Raw genomic sequence first — 23514 nt, 5'->3', positions numbered from 1 at the left:
TGCCTCAGTGAGAGGTATTTCTTTTATGGTTTTCTGCAGGATCGCAGAGTGTCCTGTCTCCTTGTTTTGCTTCCATAGGCCGTTTCCTTTAAGTCTTAGAGCGGCTGCTTGCGCTTCCTCCTGAATGATGAGATCTAAGGGTCTAAGATTCAGAAGGTACTCAAGTGATGCTGATGGTGTGGTTCTCATGCAACCGGTGGCCGCTATGCTTGCTAGACGTTGCAGGCTTTGGAGTTTTGATCTTACTGTGGATAGTTTTGTTCTGGGCCACCAGACAACTGATCCGTAAGTGACAGAGGGCCTGATAACTGATGTGTAGAGCCAAAGTGTTATCTTTGGGTTAAGACCCCATCTGCTACCAATGAGTCTTTTACACTGATAAAATGCTATACAGGCTTTCTTTGTCTTGTTTTCAATGTGACTCGCCCAGTTCAATTTGTGGTCAAAGGTGATGCCCAGATACTTCACTTGTGTTGAGAGGGAGAGTTTTGTTTTAAAGAGTTCTGGTAGCTGGAGCTCTGGTAGTTTCCTTTTGTTAGTGAAAAGGATTAGTTCAGTTTTGTTTGGGTTTACTGACAACTGGTGGTCGCTGCACCAGTTTTCAACAATGTTCAGGGCTGAACGCATTATTTCACATAGCACGTTTTCAGCCCCTCCGTTTAACAGTATGGTGATGTCATCTGCATATCCAATGGCCGTGTACCCTCTGTCATTTAGTTTCCTTAACAGACTGTCCACTACCATGTTCCATAGTAGTGGCGATAGGACGCCTCCTTGAGGGCATCCTCTGACAACCTTATTGTTTACTTATATTAAATGCTCATATATTTCCCGTGATCGTCAGTTTTGTATGTTGTAAAATATGATGACAATGGATATTATGGCCTATTTCATGTAAAAATCTAGAGTTTTCTTATATACGCGTTATAGTAGAGATTCGATAGCTATGCTGTCTTCTTTTATTTATTTTTGATGTCTGGTATATAAGGCGAACTTAAAGCCATTGGGCATTCTCTGCCAGTTAACCTTTTTTTTAATGCATTGAAAATCATTAGATATCTAATTGCCTATCGGATAAATATTTACTTTGAGTCAAATTTTCACATGAGTAGAGTTGCAGGCATTTGTTTACGTCAATTAACCGTCCTGTACCTCTAGCATGAACAACTTTCGTCTTCGAATCGTTTGCGTATTCGATACTCAACCTTCGAATTAAACGATAACGTGACAATTTTGATTCTCAAAATAAGTTTCGTGCAACCATTTCTTACACTAAGTTCACTTTACGACACGTCCACAAGGGTGCTGTTGTAGTTTTCGTACTAAATCTTATGATGGCGATTTGAGTACGCAAACGATTTGAACTCGAAAGATTTTCGTGCTAGCCGTACTGGAGTATTTGATTAGTGTGTCAAAGGAAAAGTTATCTATCTATTTAATGTTGTCGGCCGTCGTCCTGTAGGCCCTAATTACCAACTCTTTGAACAGTATTTTGTGTCGTTAGCATGAGGCCCACGCGTGACGTGAATTTAATAAGGGTTTACTGAACCTCAGAATACTTCTAGGCTTTATTTGATTGTATTATCAGATTATAACGATTTAATCAAAGCTGTATGATAACAATTTAAGAATTTTTTTTGCTATCGGGCCTTAATTCACAACCGTAACTGTTATCTAGTCACAACAATAGCTTGTATTAGTTTGGGACTTTAGCGGCCAAGCTGTAGATCCCGGTTAAGCAGAAGTTATAGAGGTGGGAACGAGAGGTGGGAATAGTTCCTTTCAGTAAGATTAATCCTATTTCAAGGCTTTTCCATGGGGAAATACTTATTATGCACTTTGCTTGCCAACAAGTTTAAGCTTTATTTGAGTTAGTGGGTCGTTAAGTCAATTTGAAAATTTAAATGCAATTTTACCGCAACTACCTGCTTGAATGAAAATTGAACTTAATAATAGTTTAGGTAACAGTAGTATGTTAATTATTTTAATATTTGTCAACATATTGAGATCTCGGCTACGACAGAGCGAAACCCACTAATTATCTAAATATGAGCCCAGTCTTAAGTGCTGGTTGCAGAAATAATCAAATAAAATTAATAGTTGGGTGCAAAATATTCTAGTCACTGGATAATTACACATGATCATAAAACCTTATGTTTACGGTTTATATAAAACATGTTTTAAAATTATAATTACTAATAATTACTAGAACATAAAGATTCTACTCGCAGTATTGAATATTTATTTAGATAAGTATGGATTTATGTTTATTTTACACACGGATGAAAAAATAATATCTATTGTAACCATATTGAAATAGAATTACACAAAAACTTGCTTTCGCAATACTTAGTTTTTAAATCCAAAACATTATAATAAAATACAGAAATACAGCCCCACCTTAGGCAATCTATTATTTAAAGCTTTATATTAACTTAGGTAAAATGCATGGAAGCTGGAAACATTGAATTTTCGGATAGATTCTAGTTCCAGTTTATTCTGTAACCTATTTATTGGTACCATTTTATAGACCTCGCTTTCAGGACCAGTATTAAACAGTTTTTCGATATCTTGTATAGTAATCGAGTGAGATCACTTATCTTTTCCACCCTGTACACAAAAACCTCAATAATTTAACTAATATAAATTAAGACCCTTATCATGATTTAGCGATACTAATACTAATCTTTCTATCCGGTCCTGGTAAACAACGTGCTGAAAACAACGACCTCCCCTCAGGCATTATTACGACGATTGCAAATAACCATAATCTTATCCCTAGAAGAAATTGGGTGTACAATCATAATATTTGTATTATTGTCAATATTAATCCAATCAGTGGAGCTTAAGACTATTTATTTGTTGTAAGTATAATAATATCGTAACATAAAAGACTACGAGGTCCAATGCTACGAAAGATCAATGATACAAATAACTGAAAATTATATGCGATTTATTTGTTTGGTTTTACCTATTGGATGCATTACCATCAAAAATAATTTTGAAGCATAATTTATTAAATTATTTGTAGAGGTTACTACCTAGGTACTTCACCTACTTTGAAAGGTCAAGGTTTTTGAAGAATTAAATTGGTAAGTATAAGTACTTCAGATCTGATAACTACTTACATAAGATAATAACACAAAGTTATGAAAATTTTAAAGTGATTTGAAATCGAAGTAGTTAAGGCACTAATAGGCACGTAGCATTAGCGTTTTATTAATTTTATCAACGATAAAACAGTTTTTTTTTTCAATAAGTTACATAAAGTGATTAGGAGAGTAAACTGATTGTGTTATTTTATATCACATTTAAAGCAAATAAAAAGTTATTATATTCACCAAAATATATTTTTTGCTCTTTTAGACACTACGTACAACTTTTCGCTTGAATATAATTAACTTTTAAAAAAAAATAAAACCGACTTCAAATGCGTGAACACAAAAAAAAACTAAAAATTAAAAAAGTTGCGTATAAAAAAGTTCATCCCCAATTTTCCACCCTTGGGGGTGAAATATTTTCTTCAAATTCGCATGAAACCACCCTTTTGATAATACCTATTCAACAAAAAAATAATCGTTCAAATTGGTTTATAATCGGCGGAGATATTGCGTATAAAAAAGTTCATCCCCAATTTTCCACCCTTGGGGGTTGTTTTTTTTATTATTAAATTTAAATGGGACCACCCTTGAGGTATTACCTATACGCCGAAAAAAGATTTGTTCAAATCGGTTCATAATTGGCGGAGTTATCGCGTAACAAACATAGAAAAAAAACATACGGGTCGAATTGAGAACCTCCTCCTTTTTTTGAAGTCGGTTGAAAATAATTTATTTTTTCTATTAGGTTATTAAAATATTAAATGGCCCTAACATGTTTTTTTACTTTTTTTACCTGCCAGCATTCTAAGTGGTTCCGCTTATTTTAAGGTTTAGGATTGCACCCTAGTGTCAGACGTTATGATCCGGCGCAGGCGTTTGACATGGATTAAAGTGAGTGCCGTGAAAAGTCAATTAAAACTAACATTGGCTCATCCAAGAACAACATCTTAGAAAATAGCACTGTGAGCGTGTCATGACCATGTCATAATCGTCTAGGCTTAATAACATTAGGTTGTTGTTGTTTTGATTAGAGTTAAAATAATAATACATAGTTGGAATAAGTACTTATGATCATAGAAAATATCTAGGCTACAAGTAGGTACATTTAGGCAATGTCAAAACTTTAAAAAAGTTTTAAAACGAAACAAAAAGCAGTAAAATAAACGACACAATAAACACCGTACTAACACAGACGAGAAAAAAATCTAAACAGATTCAAATAAAGGCGTGGTTGGATGCCTATTGCAGACCGTCAGCCAATATTTACATCGCAACTCACCCTAAGTTTTCCTTTCGGCTTTTCCGTCGCTTGGGAGTGATTCCTTTTTTTGATAGTCCCCATTTTGAAAAATCCTTTAAAAGTACATTTCACTGAACAATATTCACTGAGCACTCATATTGTTGACACTGGCACAAAACAGACGGGATCCGAGATCGGTGATCACTCGAAGTTTGCATCGTTTCCCGCGTAGAGTGAGGGCACGCGCGTCGAGTCGCGCCGCGGTCGGGGCTTGGAGTGAGTGATCGCGCTGCCGCCCGCCCCACGATCCCGGCCCATCAGCCCCCTAATTAATACACTACGCACTAATCACAAACTGCGATTGACAGTTTGGTAATCAGTTTTTTGCATTACAAATTTTAGAAAAGCATTACAAGTTGTTTGTGTACTTAGAGGAGTGAGGCATCACGAAGAAGATGAGTTGGTTTGATGATAAAGTTTATAAACATTTTATGCAAGCAAATAGACGTAATATTCACTTAGGCACTTTGTTTTGATCCTATCTGTTACTTTCGATGATAGTGGCAGATTAATCGTGTCGTACCGATGGCAGAGCCTCATGGCATTAAGGTCGCGTTATGTACCAAATTACATGACATTAAAATAATAAAGAAATACTTAATTATGTTGTAACTACCAATGTCTTGCTTTAATTAGCAAGATTTACAAGTAGGATGTAAAAGCTTTACACAAAAACTTTAAGCTTCATGTAAAGTGATGTCAACAGACAATAAAGTTGCTACTTGGTAAAGTTTATCTTCATAGTGACCTGCGGGAATTTGGGTGAGAGATAAAACTTTTATCATAAAAATACAAACAGAATGTTCAAAACATTTGTGCTTTTACTACTTATTTGGGTTTGTCTTTACGATGATGGAAAAGATACTTTACTTATAGAGTAGGTAACAACAGAATGTGACTAAATTCGAATCAGTTTGGCATACATTTTTATTTCAGTCCCAATAAGTATTTTTATTTCATAACCTGGATGCGGGGAGTGCGCACCGGTCGCTGTGAAAATCCTTTGGGGAGGCAAAAAATTTTTCATTAAAATATACATATAAGCGAACCGTCACACCCTTTGGATGGGATTTCGGGGTCTCAAAATAGATTTTGGCCAAACTACAGATTTAAATTCCAGGATACCTTATTTACCCTATAAAGGGATACCTTATTGTAAATAATGTTTAGTAACTATAAGGTCAAAATAAAATACGAAAATATATTTTAAGAAGATGAAAGTTAATAGAAGCGTCTTCATCGAAGAATTTTGTGTAGAAAAACTATTAGCAGAGCGAAATGCACGAGAGTATCAGAAATATTTTGAATAGTAACTAAATTAAATTAGTTTCTAAAGAACTAACTAAGTATCAACTTTCAAAGACACGAATAAGGGTTTCAAAGTTAATTAAGTTGCTAGTTGTGCTTCAGAACTTTAAGTTTGATTCGGTTATGTAGCAGCCATACAAATCTTAATAACATTTAGTTGCAATGTTAGTGTTCTTTATAAGATGTAACTCAAACACTATGTTGACCGCTAACACGTGTAACTCAGTCCTAATTAGGCAATCTTCATACCTAATTTGGGGAGTTTAACGGTGGGGATTATAATCTTGATTTCAAAACATATGCAGACAGACGCCATTCAATATTAAATAACAGTAAAAGTGCAAAATACCAGTACAAAAGACACGATTCTTTCACGCGACGATTCTTCAGCGAAAAGTAACTCTAGTTGAAGTCAATGGGTAGGGCAGAACTGACGGCCGATGCGGCAGCAAGGTTCTGGAGTGGAGGGCTCGTAACGGAAAGCGCAGCGTAGGACGTCCACCCACAAGGTGGACCGACGACCTCATAAAGGTAGCGGGAAGGCGCTGGATGCAGACCGCTGCCAACCGGTCATTGTGGAAGTCATTGGGGGAGGCCTATGTTCAGCAGTGGACGTCCTATGTCTGAAATGATTATGATGAAGTAACTCTAAGTATGTGGTCAGAGGTAACCTCTAAATTGATACTATTTATGTAGAAATTTCTGAATGTAACCGACCAATAACATGAGTAAGATTCCGTTTCCTTACTCATGTGCAATAACCACACCGATTATATTCTTATCTTGAGTACACTTTACATAAAAACATCTCGTTTCGAATGTTTGCACTAAAAGCAATGTGACGGTACGAGTTGAATCTCACTAATTGTATCACAAGTTTATGTACCTATGTGAGTAAGTATGACTAAGTAAACAGCGTCGTTCAATTGGTTAGGAATGGTAATGGTTAAGCGGTTGCTAAAAGCTAATAGCAACCTGCCCCGATAAATGTCGCGGCACATCGACACCGCATACAAATTGCACTTCTCAATCCTGTTTGGGTGATATACGGGAGAGGTAGTGGGTCAGACTTGCTGTGAGATGTATAGGAAGTATTTTGTAAGTTATATATTTGCATTTGAGAACAATAATACAGACCTCTAGGTGCCTTCTATTCATCCACCTCACTCATCAAAACAAAATATTGTTTTGATGTTTCATTTAATAATTAGTTCATAGATTCGCTTCGTAAGACGTATAAAGTTACTAATAGAGCTTCTGATTGCGATTGACACCAAGAATCCTGAATTACAAACACATAAATAAATTAAGCTTTGATATAGGATTGAGGTAGAGCTCTACGTGGAGTGTTAAACTGGTCACGTACCTGTTAATTAATGTTATAATTTGAAAGCTCTATGTAATTTTAGGCACGTAATATGAAACGACTCTCAAAACTTGATTCAAACACAAGTGTAGATTCAAGTTGAATTTCAATTTTAGACAAATCACAGATTTTAATCTATTTCTAAGTTGGAATGAAGCTCTCTAGCATATGACACGGAGCCTTAAAAAAACCGCACCAAGCTTCTCCGTCTATGAGCTTTTTCGTTTTCAGTCAAAGCACGACCTTTTGTGACTATATCAAAGCTCTTTTCCAAATATGCTGAAATTATACGAAGCTTGCGTCTATTTCGTTTCACTACTTGTCACTGAGTTTGCCTTTTAGAGCGTAGTTTTGAATTCTGTGTGCATCAGTGATTTAGACGAATTTATACCGTTTTAGTTAGATGGTTAATTAAATATGGTAAGTACATTTTGTATACTGATGAAACCAAGTAATCTTTTGACTAAATACATGTTGTAGATATTCACGTTTTCTCTTATTTCTTTGAATCTAAGATAAAAGTGCTTTGATACCATTTCACTAAAATTATGCTTAAATAAATTATACTAAACCATTCGTAATTCCCAAGGTTTTTACGTAGGTAAGTAGATACACATCTAAGTTGTGTAGCAAAGTTATGAAATATTAAAAAAATACTCTTTGTATCCATTTGTTAAAGCTTTGCGTGTTATAGAGCGATCCAGATTAACACAAATGAACACTGATATTCAATGAAAATAATGATGAATGCGCAGTGATTGGTTTATAAATAAATCAGTGAGCAGTTTACTAAATAATTCAGCTTTTTATGCCCAACTAACGCTTTATCTATTTTGTCGCTTACTTGTGCATTTGCTTATTTACTTTCCGAACACAGTTATAATGATTATTAATGATTACTAATTTCATTTAACAGCATTCGGTTTCAAATTATAATTTGTTTTGACCAAAAATACAACCCCCTGGCACAGATATAATAGTTACTAGTCCCCTAATTAGAGTCAAGGTTGAATAAGTTATTGAAAATGGTGACGTAGAACTGATTAGTGAATAATTGGAGGATGTCGACCACCACGATCGTTGTCGCCCATTACCTTGTCAGTCAATGCGCAAACGATTCATTATTTAGTATTTACCGTCATATCATAAAGTTATGGTATCTGTGTCGATAACAGTGTTGGGACCTTGAAAACTGACGAAGGAATTAAGTGAATTTGTTTTGAAGTAAACTGACTCTACCTTAGTTGAGGTATAAGCACAGCACGCACGTTGCACACGCCTATCGTGTTTACGCTATAGCAAACGGTGTTCAATTAAAGAACATCTGTGTTTTGGCTCTGTTAATGTCTCCAGGATAGAACAACAATAACTATAGAGCTTTACCTTACTCAAAACCGCAGAATATCTCCATATTCGTCCATCCATTGCTATACAAAAGCCGAGAGGAATCCCCCAGGGAATTCCACGAGCGGTCCTGTACCTGTACTTCTCGCGACTTTCACCAGCTAAATATCATATTAAAATATGGTTAGTTAATTTTTCCCTGCGTGATCGAATCAGAAATGAAGAGATCCGTAGGAGAACCAGAGTGACTGACATAGCCCGCAGAGTCGCTAAAATCAAGTGGCAGTGGGCGGGGCCATAGCTCGTAGAGCTGATGGCCGCCGGGGCAGGAAAGTTCTTGAGTGGCGACCACGAGCCGGAAGACGTAGCGTGGGCAGGCCTCCCAGGTCGCGGGAGGTGCCTGGATGCGAGCGGTGCAGGACCGGTCTTTGTGGAAATCCTTGGGGGTGGCATTTGTCCAGCAGTGGACGTCTTTCGACTGAAACGAACGAACGAACGAATTAATTTAATTACAAGCCTACCACATCACTAGCTGTTGCCCACCGAGACGAAGCGCGACTTTATCGAGTCTATTGAATCCATCACTATTCACTATAATATGCACGTCGAATGGCGAAGAAATTGCCAATCAGCTTGGCCCATTCACTGCAGAGTGCGGTGCCCTTCATTATAATCCAATTAAAAATAAACATCCTGTAATAGCAAACTACACAAAGCTCTTTGAATGCATCGTACTTACTTTAAAGAAAAAAATAAAGTAGATCTTTATTTCTTTAACTTGATTCATTTTAATCTCCATAATCATAGTTTTACCAGCAAGTTAAAAGTACTATAGCTATAGTAGTATAAATAATATCGCTTGCATCCGTGACAGGTGTTGTTGTTTCTACTGAAGTAAAGTTCAGACTAAAGAGAAGTGAAAATGAGGCTTTCTGCATACGTACCTATCAAATAATCAGATTTCCTATTCTCTCTTCCATTCCTTTCATTGTAAAACCTTGATAAACCTCTTAAAAATAGATAATCTAGCCTCGATAACGACAACCCAACGAGTTTTTAATTGATGGACACGGACATTCTAATCATGGCATTACATTACAGCAGTATTCCTATTTATTCTTAACGCAATTAAGTTAAATCTCATTTAATTCTGAAAATAGATGTTAAGGACAATGAAGATATTAACCTTTGTTGTCCTTTGTGTAAATAAGGGCGGCAGTTCAGCCGAAGAATTCGTAATGTAGGCCTACACATTGTTGTCTGCGGTCGTTTCAAATAAGGCAAATACCTAGTACGTAATTTAAAGTGGTCAATTGAGGTCTAAAGTAACTTAATGTGCCTAGATTACAAATGTTAGATATTACATAAAATTTTATTGGGTAGTACCTATCTATGCACAGGTTATTAGTCTGATTGTATATTTGAATGTCCGAACCCCATGCTAAAGAAAATATTTTCCCTGAATTATCTAAAACTCTTTTTTAATGTTATCATTTTCAATCATCAAAGCTCTAGAATCCGGATAAGTAAAAGTCTGGCTCTACATTATTTATGTGAAAATTAGTACGAAGGGAAAATGCAGCCACCTCTGCCTCTATATTTGAATTTGTATTATCTATGTATAATTTATTATTTTAGTTTATATTTTTAAAAATTAATCATTACTTGTGAGCATTTTTGCAGCTATCGTTGTCGCTCTTACTACATATTTATTTTGATGTGCGGTTGATACCTACTCGTTGTCAATTACATGTAAGTATCAATTACATGTAAGAAAATATTTTCCCTGAATTATCTAAAACTCTTTTTTAATGTTATCATTTTCAATCATCAAAGCTCTAGAATCCGGATAAGTAAAAGTCTGGCTCTACATTATTTATGTGAAAATTAGTACGAAGGGAAAATGCAGCCACCTCTGCCTCTATATTTGAATTTGTATTATCTATGTATAATAGCCTTTGTTTAATTTATTATTTTAGTTTATATTTTTAAAAATTAATCATTACTTGTGAGCATTTTTGCAGCTATCGTTGTCGCTCTTACTACATATTTATTTTGATGTGCGGTTGATACCTACTCGTTGTCAATTACATGTAAGTATGTATAAGGTGGGTTATCCACCTGATATCTAATTCGGCGTGGTTCACACAATTCGTTATACACACCGTGTCAACGCATCGTGCGTCAATTAAAATATTACGGTGCAACAGTAGTGTGCATGCGGATCGCATAGTAACGCGTCCTTTCTAACAACGACTTTCGACTATCATTCAAGTTGATTTATTTGGTAGCTCTTTGGCAGTTGACTAGGGAACTAGATTACTGTTAAGGAATATTAAGTTGGTGTTGTGATTACTTATCCATTTTCCTTAAGACGTAAAAATATTGGCAAAAGCTAAAGCCTATTTAAATCAGTCTGTATAACGTAGCTAGGTACTGCCTGTGGTACTACTCCTTAGTTTTATTATATCTTATATCTTCCATAATATAGGTTCTTTTAACTCAAAATTCGATTTGAGGAGCCTAACAGTCTTTTCATGTCAGTGATTCCGTCGAATTTAATAGTAAGAAGTTTTTTTTTTGCAATCATTACGAGCTTTTCCATTGAAAGCTCTACAATTGCAAATAGTGAATCACAGAGAATATGAGTGGAGTCAATTTTATGCATTAAATCGTTTCAATTTCTGCAAACCGTTATGCACGAGTTAGTATAATGTAGTATTTGTTATTGAAAGAATTCATTTGCTATAATTCCTGTACATAAAAGGATGTAATATTTAATAGTAGATCTATTTTGGTCCGGTTGCCTACTTGACCACTGATTTATAATTGAACTTTGGCCAGATAGGTTTTTATACATACCTAGTAAAGTTACCGTTTCTATCGCTACCAAATACAGAGTACAAAATTGCATCGCATGTGGTACATATTTGGTTTAAAATCGTATTAAGAAATCATGAACATGTCTATAACCGCAAACCGAGATTTTTATTACTAGTTTTTATCTATCTTTCGTACTAATTCGAAAGCAGGTAAGATTCATTAAGTGTACAGATTAATAACTATCCATACTAGGTCTTCCAGGCTCTATCTATAAACCTACGCTATTACTCTTAGTATTATGGAGTGTGAATAGCTTAAAAAGAATTATTTTCACCTTTCGCCAAGTCAAGATTTAAAGATTCTTTTAAGATGGTAATTTATTGTTTTAAGTCCCCATTAGCCTTGCAGATTATGTTCTTTTAAAAGCTCGTGTAGGCTAAGTGTGAAATATATGGAGTTGAAATTCTAGCTTCTTTGCCTTATAAAATAAAACTCCTTTATTTATTTCTACCTGGTGGTCAAGCTAGTTACCTACAGAGTCTAGGGTTCGAATATTATATTTGAGGCAATATACTTAGTATTTCCTACTTATACCTATCTAGTCTAACTAGACTCAAACTCTTTATTACTCAAGTACTGTATTTATTTCACACGTTAAAAAGTGCATTGAAAAACAGTTTTAAAACCGTAACGGTATCTTAGATATGATTGCACGAATTACTAGTCAAATACCATCAGTTAATGACACTCATTATTAACATACTTAAGTTTGTGTTAACGGGGCTCCGTAACACAAAAACATTATCATTAGTGACACTAATTTACTTTAGGGGTAGCTGTCACACATAATGTAATGAAGGTCCTAAGTAACTTAACTCTCTTTTTTAATAGTGGATGATTACAGTAATCGGAAATCTACAACACTATGCTTTTAACTTTTAACTTGGCACTTTATTGAAATAATAGTTAATTGTTCACGAAATTAATACGCGTACGTCAATAACGTCGTGTGTGGTCGACACAATGTCCCCGCGAATGGTCCGTTATCCTTTTTTTGACATCATTTGCGTCATAGTTCCTAAACTGTTGCTCTTCGATCATGTCCATAACCGATAACTGATGTGATAAAGTTTTGGAAGCCGGAAAATCTGTACCTACAGTTTGAAAATTATCGGACCATTCAGAAGAGAGAAAATAATTTACCGAATTTTCTTTTGTTTAATCCTTTCTGAAAATATCATTATTTTATTAAGTAATGTAGCAGTAGTTTAGTAGGTAGTGAATAAGTAGGTACGTGCACATCCGTTAAAGTGGCTGATCACTCTTGCCATAAAAAGGCTTACGGGCCTCTTTATGCGATGATCCCAAGCTAGAAGCAAACAGGAAGAGAATAGATCCCAAGCTATGTCTCAATAGAAAAGAATAGAAAAGCCAGCAAAAAGTACTACAAAAGAGAAAAGTTATTGGAAAAACGCTGGTAAAATAAGGACGTGTAGTGTAAATGCCTTCGCGAATTCACTGCAGATACCATCAAAGACAAAGTCCTTGGCACGTAGCATCAACAACCGTGGAATCATCGATCAATTTTTGGCGCGATCCACGACCGAGTTACTTCAAAGCAGCCAAATGGTCTTTGGCAGAACCATCTCATAGATTAAAATATTCTAAGCACGAACGGTTTTGTAGGTAAGTAAATTGCGTACTATAAAATATTTTTTATGAGAAATATCATTTTTTATGTTCACACACTAATTATAATCTCATTTTTGCATTATGCTATCTGAGTTTGAGTCAATAATGTTTATAAATTAGTGGTGTAGTTAAACAAAATAATGATAATAATATAAGATTGAAAAAAATCTAAGTAAGCATTTTCAAAAATTTTCGCTCAAAAAAAAATGAAATTTTGGAAGCTATAATAAAAGCAATCAAATGAAATGAACCGGAAGGATGGTCTTATTACGTTATTTAAATTTTACGAAGGCCACATTTATTTTTCATGACCCAATAATGGAATTATTAAAGGTCAAATACTTATTGTATTTGATTTTACTTAAAGTATTGTAAGTATACGATTGTGACGGCGCATTATTTTATAAGTATTATAGAATTACTGAACTAGGAATTAAAAAAACAGACCGTCAATTAAGCATGCAGTTTATACAAATTGTTTCAAGATGTCGTCACGCATCAGTATCCAAATTATCAGTAACAGAAGCCGCCTGTGCCACAACATAATCGCTTGTTGTTTCAGATTAAGGTCATACGCAAATTGTGCTCTACATAAGTAGGTATATCAGGGTATCTACTCCCAAAACATTATAGTAAGTAGTTGAACTAAAATTATCTCAATTTCAAAGCAAATGTAGAGAGGGGATTGTTGGTGCGTTTTTGTTAATTGCTATAACTCTCTATTAACTCGAACAAAGTAGAGCTGAGCGGCAGGAGGACAGATTGAGATCTAATTAAAATCCAAGATTTTAGTTTTTTTGTAATTTTTTTCTTTATTAATAACGTTCTTGGATGAATAGGTATGTACTTTTACTTTAATAAATTATGTATTGTTTCTCGGAGGAGGGCGTTGATCTCTGCGACACAGTTTTATACTTCTGCAGGGGTCATCGTTTTTTCCATTGTATCGTGTAGGTACCTTTGCTTTTACTATACCAAATAAAATAAATAAATAAAAAACTAATTCTAATTTTATCGGAATGATACATCTCTCGTAAGTAGGATACAGTTTGGTCTAACAAGTCAAATCCGTAACATAAAACCCTAATAAACGATACTTACTTATGTACCTAATTATTATTTCTAATGCTAGTCTCGTAAGTGCTCTGATCACTGACTGACATGAAGATAACAGCGTCAACTCGACAACAATAGTAACGGAGCGTGAAGGGACGAGCCTCGTACGTGCGTCGCACGACCCACTTACGAGGATGTCCAGCGCGGCAGGACTCGCCACAGCCTGTGAGACATCAGTGGAACAAAAATAACGAAGACCTACGTATTGGAGCGCGTTTCAGCAGCTAAAAATACTTATTTCGTAAGGATTTCTACTAAAAATGTGACACTAGTAGGAGCACAAAGCACCGATCTTTAACATGGTTCCACGTAAGTGCTTCAGGGCGTTTTTTCACTGCCACAACACGTTTTCGTGACTATTTTCATAAGAAGCATAGCACTAATTTCCCATTAGTTAGTTGTTGTTGCTGTTTTTACCCGACTGCGCCAGAAGGAACATTCTGATCTTTGTCGGTATACAACATTTAAAGGTACCAAGTTACCTAAAAGGCACCTATTTTGACCTATGTCTTACCTTATAGTGTTGACTCAGCTGCACTCTGTAATTCAGTAGGCTGTGGATCGCTGCCCAGCTTACAACACGCCGACACTTAGGCATCTAATTATCATTATTTTCTTGAACAAGATGCTGTGATGTGAGTGTTTCAACATTGGAATTTGGACGAATTAATAAACTAAAAACCTGCATATTACAATCAGTTGGAATGGCTATTATCCATCATTCTACTAGGATAGAGTCATTTTGAAAGTATTAATGAGTCCGCTATATCAAATTCTAAAAAAAATTAATACCTATGTGAATAAATAAAAAAAATTTAGGTACTCGCAGGTACCTTACTCCATGAATTAATATGTTTTACTCATACGGATCATATTTATAACCCGCATAACAGATCAATACAACTGTAAAATATAGCCGTTAATTTATGACACTTTTATTATTCATTCTTGAGCTTTTATAGATGCATTACCAACAGACATTTAAGACTTGGGTGACCCACCAGGTTATACCATATTCTGTCACAAACCCGTTTGCAACATAGGCTGTCTATCACACTGACACCTGTCCACACACCGCTAGATTAGATATGTGGCACGTAACTAATTAATTATGAACGCCGCGGTTCAAACACAAGTCACGAGACAAGTTTGTAACGTTTCGACTACCCACATAATTATAGATTCGTAAAGCAATAACGCCCATTCAATATGGGCTGGGCGGCATAATAAAACATACATCGGCAACAGCAAAATAAGTCTTTATTGAAAAGCGAAATTAACATGTTCCAATCTCCTGAACATGACAACAAAAATGGATGGGCGAGAAACCTTTTCTATAGCAATTAATTTCCAAATATATCATTTTCCTTGGTGATATACTATAGCATAATGGCTTAATTTCAAAATATACCATTTTCCTTGGTGATATAACAACCATGAAAAATATTTGGGCTCTATTGCGGAGCAATGCCAAGTATATTTTCATGTTGTTCCCGTAGGAAAAGTTTTTCATATTCGTACCTACCTAAAATTTTGTTTTTAAAACAGAAACTGTCAAATAAGTGGCTAGAAACGAACAATGGTGAAAACGGAGCCAAAGTTCCGCATTTACCTTATCTTATTATTACAGTCACCTATTTTCATATGTGCACTTTATCAATGTAGGGGAGATGGGCCCAAAGCGGGTAACTTAAGGTTTGTGTCAATATAAAAGACGTTACTGCAGTTGCAAAGTTATATATTTTTAATAATTCGTACAAGTATGTATTAAACTTTGTAATAAAAACTAAAAATCACTTCTCTTGTAACAAATCACTTCAAAAATTTAAGAACTAATCAGTCAGTCATTTTACCCGGTTTGCCCGCAGGGGGTGCCCAAAGCGGGTATGGCCCTTGGGGCAAAACGGGTCGAGACTGGGCAAGGCGAGTTACTGACGTTGGCTTTGACTTTCTTAATGTTAGTTGGGGATATCTCTTTTCAAAGGCTTTACACCAATCTTTTCCAGCAGTTTGACTTTTGAAAGGGTGCGGAATTCTATTGCTCTCTGCATATTGATATACGTGAGATAAAAATCCGATTTTGTCAGACCAAAAAAAGATTATCCATGTGAAACAAGACTTCTATCAATTCAGATTCTTGTTCAGCCAAAACAACAAAGATTACCTATGAAACTACCATTTTTGTATCCATATATAATTAGAATAAGAATAAGAAGCGGTTACCCGTTTTACCCATACCCGCTTTGCCCAAAAGATACTTTTTCAGGTTTTGTAAAATAATCTCAAAATCTTTATCAGAAATGTTGCTCAAACAATAAGAATTCTACGCTGTTTTAATGCAGAATAATACACAAGTAACAGATTCAACACAACTTTAAACAGAATGAAGTAATTCATATTCACATATCTTGATATTTTTTTGTGAAACAGGCAAATAAAAACATTCGCGTCTCGGATCTCCGCCGCGCGTCGCCGATGTTTTAGCAAAACTGATTCGTGTCGAAACGAGTTCGGACGTTGCCACGAAACGCACACATGTGCACTATCGGCTTGTATACGTGAATAACGAAGGCTACCCGCTTTGGGCGGTATACCCGCTTTGGGCTCACCTCCCCTACCTATTATGTACGCAATGCAAACAAAAACTATAATTATGCATCCAAAAGACTCATAAGCAGCTAATTATGAGAATGATGAGTATCTCTCTCTAGTCTACCCTCTTATTGCAATTACTCCCGGAAAGCGCGCAGTATTACAAAATACCTTCCCGATACGATAACGCGTGACATACATCAGTATATCACGCAGAGTTCGTAGAACCCAATTTACTTATGTACCCATGTGTTTACATTTAGTTACTCGCTCGTGACTCAATCTAGAAAGTCGTTATGTTATCGTAGAAGATGCACCCACGGTACATCAGGGCCATGTCTCCGTGATACCTCTTATCAAGTACATGTGTTGTTTATAAGTCAATGCATACTTGAACTTTCACGTTAGCCAATCTAAGAGTCATGTAACGTCATGTACCTAGGTAGACCATTTTGTAGGTAGGTACCTACTAAACTTAGTCAACATATAACACTCCTATTGAACATGGTCTTAGAAAGGAACCCTCCTGAGAAAAGAATTAGGGTTGTTGTACCTTAGAAATATTTTATAAACTCAAATTCTACTTGTTTTCGATACCAAAGCATGGTATCGAAAACAACTATAGGTGTACGTACAGTGTACAGTGTACACCCATAGTGACGAATACACATGTGTGTAATCTAATAATCCTCAATTTGAACAATACGAATCGCTATATCACCCGCTTTTTTAACGGAAAATAGAAGAAATCATTTAACTGGTGGCAAGAAATTTACATACAATGGACCTCAATAAATCGTACAACCATAATAATGGGATGGGATGTCAAATACCAAACCAATTATTCAAAAGTAATTAAAATCTGCCCAAAGCTACTACAAGCTCAATCATTTAACATTTCAATGCATAAATTTCCACTTCATCACAATATGCTACACTTTAAAATGACATGGACATTCTGAAAGAGATGTTAGATTTGAAAATGCTTAAATGCTATTACTTATAGAAGGTCATGTGAAAATGATCATGTATAAACAATTTGTCAAATGAATTTGTTCAAACTAATATTGCAAATAAGTAAAAAAAGTGATGCTTACCTTTTTTAAAGGGAGCACCATCATAAAATGCCTGAGTATTGTGTTTATACCTACTGTACAAGAATGTTGAGAAATTGTTAGAGTTTTCATTTCCCCGCAATATTGGTCCCCTGAACAACTATTGTAACCTGAATTGCTGTCTGCCTTTATAAACTTGTAGCACAGAATAGATAAAGTTACTATAATCCATTCGATAACTGGACGCTTTAAACTCAACGTTCGGCTAAACTGTATTTCGATTCAAACTCAACGAAAGGCTTCGACGCCATTTATTCGCACATCGATAGTGTTTTCTATTTACGATCGGATTTATGGTCGTCGGCTCACTTGCACTTAGCGGAGGCTTTGTTGCATTACAAATTACACTTCGAAGGGCCGCGAGATTCCTCACCGAATATAATCATAAGTCAGTTATCGCTGCCTCGATCTACGGACATCGCGTCGCAAAATTCAATTTATTGCTTTTGCAAGCAGCGTTGGCAGTTGGCACTGGTGATTATCTGCTACGTGATTTCCTATTCTATGTCTTTAGGAATAAGCACAGAATGTAGCATTGGATTGACAAGGACTGCGTTGTGAGGTTCCGCCTCTTTAGACAGAACAGCGCGAGCGCAGGGCTATCTGCACGCGATATCACTGTTCCCACTAACGAACTCGTTCAGTTTGCCTATAAAATCTTATTGGCACTGCCCTAACACTACACGTTCTGTCACATGTCCATTGGAATTATTTTGTGGTCCAGCCACAATAATAATAGGTTTACACGAAGTTCCAGTGGGCTAATTCAAATGCATTTGTCGAGAGTAGAAATCGTCTGTCAAATAATTTTCTAGTAATCAATTTTGAACTGATTGTCAAGGTAATACAGTTGAAAATTGAATATCAAAGCCAGACTACGCCTAATGTCAGATCAGCCGATGGTAGATGCCAAATTTCCAATATCGCGTACGAAGACGGAGAACTTTGTCAATATAGTGGTACATAAGGGTCATAATTAGTGGATGCCGACGATTTTCGCGCTGTCATCTCAACGACTGCCCACCCTTGTCGTTAGAGCAGTCGACTGGATAGAAAGCATGGAATTAACATGGTGATTGATAAACTAGGTGCAAATAAGCATAGGTATTTTATAACCACAGAATGCTTTTTGCTTAAATTTGAAAATAAAGGATATTGTTCTGCGTCCATACATCGTTCGCCCCAAGACCCCCAAGCAATGAAATAATGATTTTTATATGTGAAATTACTTAACGATTGTCACCTTATACTCCACTAGCTTTTCGCTCGCGGCTTCGCGCGCGTGGCCTACATTAGGTACCTACATATTTTACGGAACCCTATTATTTTCCAAAATAAAATTTAGCCTGTTACTCGTGGATAATGTAGCTTTCGAATGGTGAAAGAATTTAATAAAAACGGTCCAATAGTTTTTGAGTCTATTCATTACAACCAAACAAACAAAGTTTTCCTCTTTATAATATTAGTGTAGATACTTAAAGCACGGATAAGCGGGAGATTCGTTACAATAGGAAAAATGCTTCAGATTTTGAGGTTATTAGCATAACAGAAGTACATTTCCATTTTCTATCTTCTATAGGTACTTATAATAAATCTGTAGAGAGGTCAACTCTGTACATGAAATATATTTTCAAAATAACTATCAGGGGGTGATACTGATGCCAAAAATGCAATCAGTAAAATTTTTGTCTGTCTGTCTGTCTGTATGTTCCTTATAGAAACAAAAACTACTCGACGGATTTTAACGAAACTTGGTACAATTATTCTTCATACTCCTGGGCAGGTTATAGTATACTTAGGAATTCCCACGGGAACAGGAATTAGCGGGAAAATCCTTTTGTATGAAAAATCTAAACCGCTTAAGTTAGACGCTTGAAATTTGACATGTAGGTATCTTAATAAACTTAAAGCTTAGTTACAACAGGATATTGCAAAATTCCCACGTGAACGGGAAAAAACATTTGAACGAAAAAATCTAAACCGCGTAAGATAGATGAAGGGGGTAAAACGGGATCCACGCGTACGAAGTCGCGGGCGGCCGCTAGTTGCTAATAAAACTATTTATTGTCAAGAATTATATGTATAATAATGCGAATTCCCGTTCCCGTGGGAATTAGTTTACTAAAGTACCTACGTGCGAAATTTAAAGCGTCTAACTTAAGCGGTTTAGATTTTTCATACAAAAGGATTTTCCCGCTAATTCCTGTTCCCGTGAGAATTCCTAAGTATACTATAACCTGCCCAGGAGTATGAAGAATAATTGTACCAAGTTTCGTTAAAATCCGTCGAGTAGTTTTTGTTTCTATAAGGAACATACAGACGGACAGACAGACAGACAAAAATTTTACTGATTGCATTTTTGGCATCAGTATCACCCCCTGATAGTTATTTTGAAAATTATATTTCATGTACAGAATTGACCTCTCTACAGATTTATTATAAGTAGGTATTAGATATGTAGGAGAGACGTCTTAATTACACTTTAAATCGTAGATCGATAAAGAACCCCTTTGTCAAACCGTATGAATAGCAGCAAATAGAACTTTGCGTATTGGAAAAATAGGAATGCCTACGGAAAAGCCAAACATTTTTTAAAAAGAAGTTAATATATTTTACTTACATTTAAATCCAAAAATATCTTTATTCCGACCCAAGGGTAAGTAGGCAGTTATGTACCTAGGTATAAATGAAAATACGTATGTAGGTACTTATTATTTATTAATGGTCATGTTCTACATTTTCTATTAAATATGGGCCCAATACATCAATGATGTCGCTATCACAACAAAGTACCATAAATGGTTTAACGAGATTCCGATATTTGTATAGGGAATAAGTTTTTTTTTTGGTATGCATAATTGCTACTTTTTTGCACATAAATGTATGTATGTACCATCCATGATGACAATAGCCTTTCTTTGTGGTAAATCGTTTCCTGGCTTCCCGAAAAGAGACTGGAACATAAAGGTTTCTTTGGGCTACTTCCTCTCTACTAATATGTTGTAACCCTAAATGTGCTGGTACGAAATGTTCCTCCATCATACTGCGTGCTTTCATTACATATTTTGTAAGAGTACTCCTTGAAATGCCAAGTAATGTAGCTATTCTGTCATCTGAATCACCGGTCCTCAGCTTCATTAAATAAGCACCAACTGTAGTAATTCGTGCTCTCTGATAGTATCTATGGCAAAGAAGATCTGAAGGACGAATCTGAAAATAAAATAAAACATCAGATTCACAGTTCAACAATAAGAAGAGCAATATTTATATAGGATTAACGACTTTTGTGTGTAACAGAATAGTAAGATGAGTGATGAAAGATAATTTATGATTTGAACGCTGAATGATGAGGAATGATTGGTCTATGGAGGAAACAAAAGGGATGAATGAGGAACGAGGATTGAGAGTGAGAATAGTGGTAGTTTAAAAGAGTAGTCTGTTGTTATGCAGGAAGTATAAATAAAACTTTACTGAGTTTATTTGGCTCAGGGAATTTTTAACTGGCTTTATAATAGTAAAAATTATGTTTAATATTATGTAAGTAATAATATTGCAATATTTTAATAATATAAGTCTATTTGTATTATACAGGGTGGAAACGATAAGTGATCTATAACACTTTTAATATTGTGTGGCTGGCATACATTTAGTATGGAGGCTGAAAACATTGAATTTTCGGATAGATCCAGTTAATTCTGTAACTATTTACTGATACCGTTAGAAAGAGCTCGTGAAGCACTTTCAGGATGAGTAACCAGTTTTTCGATATCTTGTGTAGTTTAGAAATAATCGAGTGAGATCACTTATCGTATCCACCCTGTATAACCTGTATGGATGAGAGTAGTGGCAGGTTGAAAGCAATGGAAGGAGTTGAAGGATGGGAAGGCTGATTCGGAAAAAACCTTTTTTATTATTATAATAAACCGGCATAATTATTTTTATGTATTATAAAACTGGCAGGGCTCTTACCTCTCTGGGTTGAATCCAATTTCGAACAATGTTTAATATATCTTGATTATTCTCTGTATCCAAACAATGACTTCAAGTTCGCAATAATGAACAACCACATCCAACACAAACTTGTTGGTGACCTACCGGGGCACCGGTTGGCATATCTGGAGAGTCTTGTGAAGTAGGTGTGGTATCTCTTTGCAATAATGAGTGACAAGCCCCACAGATGTAGTCATTTGCAGTAACCTGTTTAAAAATAATAATAATTAGAAATAAGTTTAAAAAAATTATCAGTTTTTTAATGTCCCGCACTTAAATTATTTTATTTTAGTATTAATTTACAGAAACCAATAACTTTACAAGAATTAGACTGATTGTATAGCCAATAACATTTTATTAAATAAGGACTTTAGCGTGCATTACCTCTAATGGAGTTAGTCGTTCCACAATTATGTTCCTGATGTTAATATGATGTTGAGTGTTAGTTCTCAGGGACATGAGCTGATGTGAACGTGTTCTAGGCTCTAGTGTTCTACTGCAAAGCACACATTTTCTGCTAAGATTTGAAGTAGATCCATTTGTGTTGTATCTTGGGCTTGGGTCCAACATGTTGTGCATAAGATCATGAGCTGTAACCTGTAAAAATAAATAGATTCATTGCATGCCATGCCACACATACTCCTGTGCGTTGAATAAATTGAGCCGCAAACCATAAAAAAAATGATAATTCAATATTATGTGCTGTTAGTAGAATTTTGGGTCAGAGGGTAGGGTTAAACAGCTTTAGTAAATAAGCATTGTTGTTATAATAATTAATTATGACGTGTTACAAACTTAGTTACAAAAAATAATAATCTAGTAGTCTTAGTTCCAAAAAACAAAACAAAACAAGCTTTCATTGAGAGCAGGGAGATAGTGTCAAAGTAAATAATTCCTTAGATTTACACCAAAACCAGCTGGATTGTCAACATAATTGTTGTTTCGCTCATGCCTCCATTGCGCTGTACCATCGACTAGTTTCTTACAATCGAATCGGGCCTGGCTGTCCACACTGTCCAGGGTTGAACCACAGATAATAGCGGAACATTCATTTCAAGACAACCCGCCATGAGAATGGCAATTCAGAAGTTTGGCAAGGCTAGTACTTATTCATAAGATTGCAGAGCAAAATGTAGGTACTTACCGATCGAGGTGCTGCCCATTGTTGTGTATAATTAAGTTGCTCATTTTCTAACACCATAGAACCACCAGCCGAGCCTTGGCCGAGCCACACAAAAACAGTAAATCCCAGGCTGAGTATGTCGTTATTGCAATCAATCAGAGTCCGTTTGAATAGCCAAGTTTGTAGTTAATAAAGTTCCGAAAATAAAAGCTAAAACACAAACGAATCACAAAGAAGGATCAAGCAAGACAGCAACACAGCAAGAGTGAGTGAGAGAGAAAAGGTGATGCGAGTGAATGACAATTTGACTAACAAATAGGGATGTCCATTTAGAATAGACATAATCGATTAAATTGATCGTTTTTGAAAAATTTTATTTTTAAACATTGTGTTGCTATAAATATTTATTTTATTTATTTAATAGGACAACCAACAAGACATACACTGGAAGACAATCAATATTTACAACGTATTTAACTTAATCTAAGTGCTGCCTTAATTATAGGTTGCCACGGCATGCAATAGTGGACTTATACATAAACAGTGTCTACACTTAAAGAAAAGAGTAAATATGTAAATGTAGGTAAATAAATGTGATTAAATATACATAAAATGCAATAATCCACTGAAGCGCTGCGGGCGCG

At 35.6% G+C, this 23514-nt stretch overlaps 1 protein-coding gene and 1 long non-coding RNA gene across 4 annotated transcripts in view; both read right to left on the bottom strand.

Annotated features, from left to right (window-relative positions):
• LOC135087962 (tyrosine-protein kinase transmembrane receptor Ror-like) overlaps positions 1-4615 on the bottom strand; it is a 42540-nt gene extending 37925 nt beyond the window's left edge. For both annotated transcript variants that reach the window (XM_063982828.1, XM_063982829.1), the window contains exon 1: positions 4381-4615. In XM_063982828.1, the coding sequence (XP_063838898.1) occupies positions 4381-4443 (63 nt within the window). In that variant the 5' untranslated portion in view covers positions 4444-4615. The remainder of the gene's footprint in view (positions 1-4380) is intronic.
• Positions 4616-20458: 15843 nt separating this feature from the next.
• On the bottom strand, positions 20459-23125 carry LOC135088345 (uncharacterized). 2 transcript variants are annotated; one of them, XR_010261023.1, is made up of 4 exons: positions 22892-23125; positions 22132-22344; positions 21727-21954; positions 20459-20967 (listed from the first exon to the last, which is right to left on the bottom strand). It is a non-coding gene; the product is annotated as an uncharacterized LOC135088345 (long non-coding RNA). The 2 variants fall into 2 exon arrangements; XR_010261024.1 differs by lacking the exon at positions 22892-23125 and adding an exon at positions 22654-22761.
• Between the last annotated feature and the right edge of the window lie 389 nt (positions 23126-23514).

Source organism: Ostrinia nubilalis, chromosome 3, assembly GCF_963855985.1.
Source record: "Ostrinia nubilalis chromosome 3, ilOstNubi1.1, whole genome shotgun sequence".
Taxonomy (NCBI): domain Eukaryota; kingdom Metazoa; phylum Arthropoda; class Insecta; order Lepidoptera; family Crambidae; genus Ostrinia; species Ostrinia nubilalis.
The sequence above is the reverse complement of the archived record's forward strand: the minus strand, read 5'-3'. Positions and strand labels throughout refer to the sequence as shown.